The following is a 13,045-nucleotide window of genomic DNA, read 5'->3' as shown; positions in this document are numbered from 1 at the left end:
AAAATTTTGTTGCTCTAGAACAACAAAATTTTCAACAACAAGAATTTTTTTCAACAAGACAACCACTCTCTCCCATCAATTTTGTCCTGCTTCACCAATGTTAAAATCTGGCCACCTTAGTATTGGGCTCACTCCATGTGGGTGCTGAAGTGCTCACTATTGCTTGCACTGAAGCACACAGAACATTGGTCACAGTAAACAATGGCTTGCCTTGACTGAAGCAAAGCATGGAGAATAGGTAGTAGTACTGGTTCAAGCTAAAACTATTTTCTGTCAGTAGAGGTTAATGCATTTATTATTTATGTTAAAGGCACTGGTCACCGTGTCTAAAACATAACATGCTTGCAAACATGTCTGCAAGCAAGATGATGACTGGAACCACTGCTTTTGGGGTCCCATATTTGCAGATGATTATGTCAAAGTAGAAACCCTATCCTGAACTGAATGTGTATAATATGACAATACTTCCAACCTAAAATCCAGTGAGTAAAATAAAAACATTTACTGAAGAACAAATGTTTTCAACTTTTACAAAGGCCATCTTCAGGCTCTATTTGAGTTCTACCAGTAGAACCTGAAGATGGCCTTTGTAAATGTTGAAAATGTTTGTTCTTCAATAAATGTTTTTATTTTACTCACTAGATTTTAGGTTTGGAGATGCTGTTATATCTCACAAAGGGTCACATGCCAGACTTTTCTTTAATCTTTACCAATAAATATTATTAGAATGTCTGGCCTCTGCTGGGCTATCTATTAAATATGTGATAAGCTTAGTGGGGTGTGCAGTGTGACTCCCTATAGCACTTGGAAGTAGGCTGATACCAGAGTTCACATCTTATAGTAGCACAGTATTAAAAAAATGATAGGTGATTCTAATGGAGAACTTCATTGTGCTTTACACAAAATTGGAACTTTTGTTTGAATTTAAAATAAGCTAATTAGAATAAGCTAATGTGTCAATGATCATGACACATTAGCTTATTCTAAGTTGATTAATATGCCCAATAAAAACAAGATTATCAATTTTCAATTCCAAATGGAATTAACACGTTACATTCAATACTTCTTACTTTTAATTTTGCACTAGCATTCACCTATTTTATTTTTTACTTTATGATTAACAATGAGCAATACATATAATCTTACATCATGTTCTTAAAACAGCCATGTGAAATGGCATTAGCAAAAAGCGTATCAAATACTGTAGATTTTCAATATTACTTTAAAAAGAACTGACTAATGTATAGATCAGGAAGAAGCATGTCAATAAGTCAAGTCATTCTAAAGATAATGATACATTAATAATTATTTTTCTAAAATATAACATGATGTATTTAACTGTAAAATATATCTAATTTTGTAGATTATATGACTAAATATTAAATACTTTAAATACCTGTATGATCAGGAATATGGCCATTTCTCCTAGGTGTTTGATCAACTCCAATATTTCGATTCCATGAAATTGACGATTGTGTTTGTGCATATGGAGGACCTGAATGAGTTATTGGAGTTCTACCTGTACTTGGTTGAGGCTGGAATATTATAAATCAATTACAAACTGTGCACATTTTAATTAATAATAATTATATATGTGTTAATTTTCATTACTTTAAACATTATTTTATTTTAATTAAACTTTAAATTTATTATATAAATTTAAATTCACACTCTAACAACTAAACAGACTATTAATATCTTGATTTTAAATTAATCTTTCTATAAGTTATTATTAAACACACACACACACATACACATATATATATACAGTAGAGCATCGATTATCCGACCCCCGATTAACCGACCGTGTTCTAGTCAGCAAATTCAAATGTCCGCTAGTGATGTGGTGCTACAATATTTGGTTATGTCTTGGCTACTTTAATATTATTTTTGTTAAATTTTTCCATGTTTTAGCTGGCAGCACTGGCTCAACCATGAAAGGGAGGCTAGTATTTAAACCAGGCCTAATACACTATACTAATAATGTATTTTTTCATACTTTTTGGTTATCCGACCAACCCCAGTCCCCAATTAAGTCGGATAATCGATGCTCTACTGTATATATAACAGAAATTTAATTTTTCATATTAAAAAAAAAAATAAAGAACTGAACAGAATACAGATTTAAAATTATTCTCAAACAGAATATAAAATTGCAAAAATATTAGAGAGAATATAATTAATTAAAGTGTAAAAAAAAGTTCAAATTTTATATTACAAATTAATTAGAAAAAGACATGTTATTACAAGCTTAAACTAATAATCCTTAAGTAAATTTAGTAACATTTATGATCTGATGAAGACTTCTTTTTGAATATGAGATTTTTCAGAAAGTAAAATTATACTAACTTGAGTAAATTTGTGAAAATTCTCTCACCATTGTATTAATATAAAAATAAAATTGCATACTTTCATTAAACTTTATCTTCAAGATGAGGATCTTGTATTGCCTTTTATCTGTCTATTTACTTTCTTGAGTTATCTTATTATTTAAATTTTATTTATTGCTAATATAAAATTCTTTATTCCTATGTTTCCATATTTATATTCATAAATGGGAGATAGCAAATACTTCAGATTTTCAAATAAATTGAGTTTTAACATCAAATATTTAAAAAATCCATTCTTATTCTTCATTGCACTAGATATTATGAAAGATTGTCTGTATATTTTACAACTATTCAGCGTCCTTAAAATAAATGATTTAAGAAGATGATTCATCCTAAACAAATTCTTGTAAAATCCAAATAAACATCCTAAAACTTAACAGTAGAAAATTATGGTAGTGAATAATATTGGACCCTCTGGATATCTTAAGTATTTTATTTATGTAATTATTTCTGTAAAGGTATTGAGTAGAAATTTTTCCATCAAATTTTTAAAAAATGCAGTGTGTCCCATATAAAATTCAGAAATCCTTAAACAATAAAGCATTGGTTATGCAAGTTTCTGAATTCTATTGTTAATAAGTAAGTTTTGAAAGAGTATCTTTGACTAATTTTATTTTGTTTCATTTGTCTCACATTTTTCCATGAAAATTACAATAATTTACTCAATTGGTGAGTGGGTCAGCTTTTATATGGGATACACTATAGTTTTATGTAGTAGAAATGTATACATTTTTTACTGAAAAATGAGATAAAGTTATAAACCACTTCAGCACAAATTTAGCTAGAATGTAGAGTTAAATTTTACCAAGTTCAAAAGTATTAGATTTAGATTATCATCTATTAGAAAATTTAGTTAACTCAAATTTATTAACCTACCATTTATAATAAGATAAATTTCATAATTAATAAAAAATAAGATCATTATTACTGTAAAACCTCTCTAAGTTGAATTGTATTAATTTGAAGCTGTCTATAAGCCCCAGACTCAGTACATAGGGTTTTCCACATATGGTCTCATTAATAAATCAAAATTGTTGATTCTTTTAACTTGAACCTATTTTCCCTTGTAACCTCCAGCTTTTGACAGGTCCATCATCTTCATTTTCTCTTACATTCTGTGTGAACACAGATGATTAAAATAAACAATCATTAAATCATGCAATTAGAACTTTGCATTGCCTTCTTTTGTTACAGCATGTTGCTGGCATTCTTATTGGGATAAACACACCATAAACTTGACAATACACTCAAAAGTTCCATATAAGTGTTGTATACAATTTTTTAATCATTCTGTAAACAGATTTTTGATAAATGGCTTCATAATAGAAATTTTACACCTACAGAAAAATTTGATTTATACTTCACAATAATGTCTGATTAATAAATTTTGTAAAACACATCCTGATTTTTTCTAAAATAAATTATCAAGAAATTAAACATAAAATTTAAAATACAAACATATTTGTCCTCCTACAATTAAGACTTCTTCAGACAATTAGTTATAATGTTTTATTCAATTAAAATGAACAAATTACTATCGTTTTGAAAATTCAAACATATATGAATAAAATGATTACATAAATTATCATTAACTTACTGACCATTTTATTCATACGTATTCAAATTGTCAAGAGAAAGAAGTTCATTTCAGTTGAATTTTTTTGTTCAATAATTGTCTGAAGTATTCTTGATTGTAGAAAGACAATGTAATTGCTTAAGTTTACCTTAGAATGAATTATTTAGCCTAATAAATAGGGTTGTAATAAATTGGAGGGCTTATCACATCAGGGGCTGTTTATTACAACCCTATTTATCAGGCTAAATGATTCATTCTAAATTAAAGTCATGGGCTAGAATGTTATTTAATATTAAGTTTACTTTGTTAATTTTTTTGATAAATATTTCAGTATCACCAGACATGCTTTACAAAGTTTGTGATTAAAGACAACAAATAATTATCCATCTTTACTGGTAATTAAACATCCAAAAATCAGACAAATTTATACAAAGTTTTTTCTGCAAAATCACTAAATCAGTTTCATAAAATGATTTAAAAAAAATAAAAATTAATACTTGAATAAATGATGAAAATTTACTTTGTTTATTTTTCGATTTTGAAATATTTTGTATATACCTGGAATGTGATTTACACAAAAATTAAAAATATCATTTTTTGAATGAAAATTTGAAAAAAGTGAAGTGTTATATAAAGAATTAAAGGTCATAAAAATATATTATTTTTAATTTAGCCATTAAATTTTTCATTTTCATTATATTTATAAAATACATTATTTAGTATTAAATAGTATTTAGCTTTGCTTTATTGATTATAAATCTTGGTTTATAGGTAAATATAATTTGTTAGAATGAATCAAATTTATTTTGTAAAAAGAATCATTAAGCAATGTAGCAAGTCATTAAGTACTCAGTCAATACATTCATTGTCTTAATTGAAATTGCTGTTTTATTTAAATATTTTGCAGAAACAAAAATTATAAATTATATAAATATACATTAAATACTTTACAATATATAAGTAAAGAAAATAAACAGTAATATTTAAAAAGAGAAGAAAATTTTTTAAATTTACAATTATCATGCACAGATAAATTAATACCAAACTATATTTTGCTCTTTACCAGAATTGAATTTAGTGGTCTAATAATAATAATGTCACAAGATCAAATATCTATCTTGGTCTAATCAATAACTTTATTGGCAAACTGTCAGTAACATGAGGCCTTGTTGTCTTCTTATATATTTTGTGAGTCTGGAAGAGTTGTTATCATCTGTATTATCATAATTAGCCATGAAAAACAACTTTTAAATGCAGTTTTAGCAGCTGCATTTCTAAGCACTTATTACATCAAGCTGAGAAAATTCTAGCACTAATTTTTTTTCTAGACTCTGGCAAAACAATCTGGACTATTTCTCTACTATAAGAGTTATCATTTGTGACCAATAGCTTATCTGTAAATAATTGCTCTTACCACCTTCTTTGGCATCCTTCCACACATGGACTTGGATTTAAACCTCTCTGTTGTCTGAGTAGTTCTCTGCAGCTGTATTATCAAGAAATATTTCATCAATTTGTTCATCTTTTGAATTGGTTTGACTTAACAAAACCCTTGAGATATCTTCTGTATAAATGACAAATTTATCTGTACTACAAATGATATTGAAATGATACATTGATCCATATATTCTAATTCTCATTCTCTAAAAAAGGAAACAGATATATTGGCTAAGCAAAATAAATATACAGCAGAATCTGAATGTGATAATTATACTTAGATATTCACTTGATACTGTGTCATGGATTTATTCATTTTGCTACTCATTTTATTGCTAGGATCTATTTATCTACATAGCAAATTGATATTTCAAAATGTCTTTATTTTTTTTTGTGTCAGAAAGGTCCTTCTTGCAATCCTTGTTCAGACAAGAATTAAAATTCTTGTGCATTTAAGACTATCTTTTTTTTTTTTTTTAACTGGTAGCTAGATAAACTGCTTCAAACTTCTCTGTGTAAACAATCAGCCTATTAGCATTATGCTACTATGTAGCTTACATCTATTATCAGTAGCCACTATCTTTTTCTAAAGAATTATATATTCTTGTATTGGAAAAATCTATTTTCATTGAAAATTGTCATTATTACATCTATGATTTCTTCTCTTTTATCTGCTTCATTATTGTTTGAAAACTATGGCTTGCTTTCTGTTTTAAAAACTTTCTGTTCTGTATTTTTATAGTTTTCACTCAGCTATAATGTTCTTAACTTCACTGTATTTTTAATTCTGTTTTTAGAAAGTTATATCATCACATATTTCCTTTGTTAAAAATGATGAAATTATTTATGCTTTGAAATCATTTGATTTCATAAACTGAAAACCTTTAATAATTTGAAAAACTTTTTTAGTATGAGTGAGATATTTCCTTCATCCATTAGAAATATTAATCTGAATCTTTGTTTCTATTTGTTAAGAGTTAAATTTACAAGAAATAATCAATAAATAAAATTGTTTGCTTGTTTCTGATTAATTCAGTTAATTGGATCTTTCCTATTTAAGCATTCTTATTGTTTTTCTTATTTTCTGTTCTCTCATTCCATTTGGACTGAGTATTTAGAAAATTACAAATTCTTTAAGATCTTCCATTTCCTCCTCCTGTTATTTGTATTCTTTTCAATTACAAGAATGTAGAAACAACAGAGTACTTAATAGACTTTCTTCTCTTGCCTTTTTGTAAATAAATTTCACATTTTCCCCTCATCTTTTTTTTTATTAAGTTTTGATCATAATGACAAGGAAGAGAAATAGTTACTTGAAACCCTATATGTAGCTTAGGGCTGGCCCAAGGAAAGCAGGGCCTAGTGCAAAATTCTCATGCAGGGCCTTGTAGAAAAAGAACAGTAAACATTTTTAAATAACAAAACAGAGAAACTCTAATAAGATTGATTAATTTTTATATACAAGACTATTTATTTGTCTTGTTTTTTATGTACAAAATAAATATTCATTCCCATTTCATTTATATACCATTTTCTTATATCTATTTCAAATTATTGTATATGACTCCTGTGCACCATTCCCACTGTCTTCAGACTGGCCCTGATATAAGTTGATCTATTTGTTACATGTCATTTTTTTCATGAATTAAGTGAAGTATGAAAATTTTTGTTCTAACAGAATCAAATGAAGTGCTTACTTCTTAATTATGACAGTGAATAGTTTTCATTTTAGAAAAGCTTTGTGAATCACAATGTCTTTGGAATAAATGAATTTTTGAATAGACTATGGAACTATACTTAGAAGAACCATATTCCTATCCTTCAGAATTACTCTGTTTGCTATTTTATGTCTTAACAGTCTTTTTCTTCTAACGTGACCTATTATTCTAGACTGCATCTGTCCTATATTCTAACAGACGCACCTCCCTTTCTCTGAAGGCATTACGTGAATTTAAGAGATTGGATGTTGCAGGATATGTCACTTTTACATATTTACAATCTATTGATTTGTTTATTTCTTAAATTCTTAAAATGTAGCCATTCACTTGTCAAGTTTTAAATTGTTATCAACATATCTTTTTTTTACATGGATAATCTGCTAGAATTTAATACACATTTGAATAAAGTTTTAAAAAATTCATAATAAAAAAAATCAAATTTATTTGAATACTAAGAATACTTATTAATATACTAAAGTAATATAAGCTTTATTAGCTTATATTATGAAATAAATATAAATATTACAAAATGTTTTATATTTTATGCATTTTTATAATGCCGTTTTATAATTCTTTTAATTGCAAAAGTGTTCAAATACATTTATTAATTTATTTCTTGGAAAGGATAATGCATTGCAAAGCAACAAAGAAATCTTACCATTTGAAATAAAACATAACCTGAGATCTTTTGTCTCTTATCAATTTGTTATCTACAAATGATTTGATGCCTATACATTTATTTGCATGTTTATTTTCAAATCTATCAATTTTGTTTTTTAAATTACCTTTGGTTTGATTTATTATATGTATAAAGAGGTTGACTGTGTTAAAAAGTCATAGAAAAATACTAAAGTGAAATAAACTACGTTTGCCTCAAAAAATAAGTTTTTATTTTTATTATTATTTTATGAACTACTTTAAAATGTAAATAAAAGGATAATTCTAATAAATTTTATCTACTTATATCATATATTGTTATATTGATGATAATATAAATATTTTATAAATTGATATTTTTATAGTGTGAAGAGTGTATTAGACTTGTTCATTTTATTACAATAATATACATTTTTCTGTCAATTTGAAGTCTTTTTTGTATTACTCAATATTATATAAATAAACTGAGTAATATCAAATTGATATAAAAATATAAATCATTTAAATCAAGTAATAAACAGATCTAGTTTGAAATAAATTATTATTTATAATAACTTTTGCTGTATTCTTTTACTGTTTATAAAATACTAATCTTTTATATTCTTATATTTAAATTTTACTTAAATGAAATAATTTACTTCATTTAATTACAAAGCTAGCTGATTAAAAAGCAATATTTTGCTTTTAAGTATTGGTTTTAATTTTTTTTTTTAAATAAAAGCAGTTTATTATATACCAAAACTAAAATTCTGACAGGAAAACTATTAAGATTTATATTTCAAAATTCATATTTTAAAATGTAATAAAACTACTTAGAATACACACATTAATTTTATTCTATAATTTAATGTTGAAATGGTCTTTTGCATTAAGTAACATTGTGAATATTACTTTTTCCAAGAATTTTAACAGGCTATATTAAAAAGTTTTGTTTATTTATCCACATAATTAAATAACAAAATTTTGATAAAAAGTAAGTAGATGAATATAAATGATGATATTTAAAGTTTTTATAAATACAACATTATAATACATAAATTTTTAAATCTCTGCAGAAATCTAAATATTCATTTGAGATTTGAAATGACTAGCATAATTTATACAGCATTATTTGTTATAAAAATTAATTTTAAAAACAAATATACATATAAGAAAATAATAATAAATTTTTATAATATCCAACTTTTTCTTCCATAAATATATATTAAAATACAAAAAATTTTTTAATATAAATGTAATTATACTATAAATTCATATTCATAACAATATGAAATTCACAGAAAAGCCATATTTGGAGTAATATAAACTATTTCTTTCATAAACATTCATTCACAATACTATTATTATAAAAATTTTAATGTTTAAATAATTCAAATTACTTTTGAAATAAAAATGTAAAAACATATGTTTTGGAAAATGTAACAATTAATGCATCCGGATATTAGTGAAATATGATTTATCATAGGAAAACTTTCATATTTCACTAAACTTCTTGGAAAAGTATAAAATTGTATAAAGTTTAGATAAATTAAACTTTAAAACTAATATGATTTTTGTAAATATTTTCTGTCTTTATTAGATAATGAATATTCATTATTGCATAAATGTTATCTAAAATTCTTAAGTTCTAAGGCACATTTTGTAAATTATAATTAAAATTTCTTCATCTTTATATTAACTACATACAAACCTTCTATCAAATTAAGAAGGAATTTTATTTCTTAAAATATAAAATTGGAATTAAAAAGTTTTATTAGATATAATTTACATTTAACAAATTAAAATAATTATAAATGTCAGTAATTGAGAGAAACTAAATAAACATAAAATAATATTTACAAAAAGTTAACAAAAATACTAAATAAAATAAAACAATGAATTTAATATAGAATTATTATTATTTTCAATTTATAAAATCTGTATAGGACATTTTATTAATTTCTTTAATCAGAAATCATGCTGCCATTAGAAAATGCATGCATTTTTCTTTACATCATATCAAAGTACCTCATCTAGTAATTGTCTCAAACGTTGTAACTGCGCTTCTAGTTGACGATTATGATCTTCAAGGATTTGCATTCTTGCTTCTAAGCGTCCTTTATGTTGACGTAACAATTTGGCTTCTGCCAACATTTCTTCATCTCGACATGGAGTAAGAGCAAAATCTTCTTCCTCTTCAGTAGCGGTAGGTGAAAGAGTTCTATTTGGTCTAGTTCCTCTTAAACGCTCATATTCTGCCTGAAGATGCCTTTGTTTAAAATAAAAATGTAAAAAAAAATATTTAATATTTAAATAATTTTCTAATAATCTTATTAATATATTTTTAAAAACACTTATTTAATTAGTAATAAAACATCACTTATCAAATATACATCAATATTAGTTTTTATTCAAATAAAATATATACAGCAAGTCCTCACTTATCAACGAAATGATAATGAGAAAGGAAAAAAGTATATTTGTAATCATTTACAGTTATTGTTGCTAAAACAGTGAAATCAATTCTATGAAGTGGAAAATAAATGCTTGAGGTTGCAAACATGAATTAATAATAATAACCAAATTTTTCTTTGCAATCTGTTTAACATAAGATGAAAATATAATGAATGAAAATTTTTTCAAACAACATAACCTAACCTGTGAATAAATGTATTCACATTGACATTAAATAATGTAAATTGTAAACAAACTTGTTCTGTTTGTGTTCACTGTTTTAAATTTATATAGTGATTCTCCATAGTTTGTTGTAGAGTTTGGCAAAGCTCAGCTGGGGTGTATTGCAGCAAAGCCCATTTTTGAAATTAAATTGCATCTGTAATAACAACAGATACATAGTATGTTGAATATGTTTTTATCTTTTACTAAAATGAGAACTTTCAAATAAAAACTATTTGAGTATCAAGCAATTGAACTATAAATAATTTTTAAAAGTAATTGAACTATAAATAATTTTTAAATTAAAAATTGCATCCTGGCATTATGAAGATGTCAGAATAAATAATCATATTTTAGTTTAAAAATTAATTGGGGTCTCCAGCCCTTTCTGTATTCTGTATCTGGTCTCAATCTTCAAGATTAACAAAGGATATACAGACTGACAACAGTGGAAATTTATAGGTCTGCAATTGCAGACCACGAAAGGGTAATATTTTAAAATGACACAGATAACAACAACCACGTCTAACAAAACAAGAACAGTCCCAATAATTTGAACTGGATGGGACTGAGACTTCCTTGGATTACAAAAAATCTTGAAGTACAGATTGGAGCTGAGCTGAGCTGATATCATTGTCAAAATTTCAAACTGTAATTTAGCTCAGCTCATTTGGTAGAACTAGTTCATTGCAACCACCAATTGTTTATATTTAAACTGCATTATAGTAGGAGATGCTTTTCAGTCTTCACTTTGTAAACATTTATTCTTTATCACTCATTTTTACTTACCCATCACCAGCAATGAGCTTCCTTTCCCATATTACCCACCACTAGTCAGTGATTCTCCAAAATTAGTAAATGATTATCTTAACTTGTATAACTTAAATTTATTTTAATGTTTAATCTTACAATTGATTTAGGTCACTATTTAGAAGTTTAATGATGTTTTCATGAGCAGAAATGTGCAATATTGATATAAACAAGAGTTAAATTCCTGAGCCTATGGTAATATTGCAACTTTAAATCAAACAATGTATAACAAAACCAGTTTTCAAGAACCTATTTAATATATAAATAAATAAATAATATTGTTAAGTCCTCACGCATCCTTATAAGAACCAAAAAAAAGCTAACTTAAATTTTTATCTTTTATAGTCAAAATAAATTTCAATTGAATATTTAATAATTGATTAAATTTTTATTTTTAACTGTTTCAAAAAATTTATAAATCAGTAATAGAAAATAAATAGCAAATTTTATTATGGTCTATATATACCGATTTTCTTCTTCTAGTTCGTGTATCATAGATTCTAACTCTTCTCTTTGTTCAGCATCTATAACTGCCACAATTTGTGCTGGACTTCGAGGCTGAAATAATATGTAACATCAAACAATAAGCTAATTGTAATTTGAAAACTATTATTGTTTTATTTACATTACATATTCTATAAAAAAAAAAAAAATGTTGATATTATTGAATAGTTTAAAATATTAATTCAAACAATAAATTAATAACACAGGTATAATCCATTTATTATAAACATTTTGTGTTTCACTTATACTGATGATGATAACCACCTAAAAACATTAAGCAGGATTAATAGACTGCAATTGGTAAAATTCTGTATATTAACTATGATGTTAAAAAATATGTTAAAACAATTAAACAATCCATCTATTAACACCACAATTTTTTCTAAATACTCTTGTTTCTAATTTTTGGTCAATTCCCTTATTTCTCACCCAACTCTCAGAACTATATGTCAATATAGGTTTAAAAATTGTGTTGTAAACAGCTAGTTTTGTCTTATGACTTATTTCTTTCTTGTTCCAGATATATTTACTCAATTGGCTCCCTGCCTGACCTGCTTTGTTTAATATATTGCTGATTTCCAAATCTAACTTTCCATCTTCACTAAAAATTGTTCCTAAATATGAGAACATATTGACATGTTCTAAGCAGTTGTTACCAGTTTAACTATTAAAGTCTCTTTCTCTCTATCAATAGCCATAACTTTGTTAACTATAGCTGATTGACATACCAAAATTCCTGTCACTTTCCTCTAAATTATTTAAAGATTGCTGGAGTTCTCAGGTTTATTGCTTAATAAGACAAGGTCATCTACATAGAGTAAAGAACCAACCTTTATATTTCCCAAACTGAAGTTTTGATTCTTTTATTAAATTATCCATGAAAATTATAAATAATAAAGGGGACAATGTACACCCTTGCCTCATCCCTTGTTTTACTTGGAACCAGTCACCTATTTGTCCTTCTATCCTTACAGCTGATTTACAGTTCTTATACAAGCTTTGGATCCCCCTTAGTAGAGTATCCTTTATGCCATATTTCTCAAGAACTTCAAAAAGTAATCCTCTAGACACTCTATCAAATTCCTTCAACAAATTCCAAGTATAATTTCTTGTTATATTTCCCCTGTCAATTGTATTAGTGTAATATTTACTCTAAGACAACTAACAAAGAATTCTTTTCACTGTGCTTGAATATTCAAGACTTGAGAACTGGAAGGAATGGTTCAAATTTGATTAAGCTGATTTTTTGCCCTTCTCTTCAGAAGACAACTGAAGATGACATTTGAAAGACTGAAAAT

At 25.9% G+C, this 13,045-nt stretch overlaps 1 protein-coding gene across 6 annotated transcripts in view; it reads right to left on the bottom strand.

The window, feature by feature from the left end:
• Positions 1–13,045, bottom strand: part of Dys (Dystrophin) — a 514,896-nt gene that overhangs the window by 25,732 nt on the left and 476,119 nt on the right. For all 6 annotated transcript variants that reach the window (XM_067286836.1, XM_067286831.1, XM_067286830.1 and 3 more), the window contains 3 exons: positions 11,710–11,801; positions 9,786–10,026; positions 1,397–1,535 (listed from right to left, as the gene is read on the bottom strand). In XM_067286836.1, coding sequence (XP_067142937.1) covers positions 1,397–1,535; positions 9,786–10,026; positions 11,710–11,801 — 472 coding nt within the window. The remainder of the gene's footprint in view (positions 1–1,396; positions 1,536–9,785; positions 10,027–11,709; positions 11,802–13,045) is intronic.

Source organism: Centruroides vittatus, unplaced genomic scaffold (genome assembly GCF_030686945.1).
Source record: "Centruroides vittatus isolate TY-2023 unplaced genomic scaffold, ASM3068694v2 scaffold_386, whole genome shotgun sequence".
NCBI lineage: Eukaryota > Metazoa > Arthropoda > Arachnida > Scorpiones > Buthidae > Centruroides > Centruroides vittatus.
The sequence above is the reverse complement of the archived record's forward strand: the minus strand, read 5'-3'. Positions and strand labels throughout refer to the sequence as shown.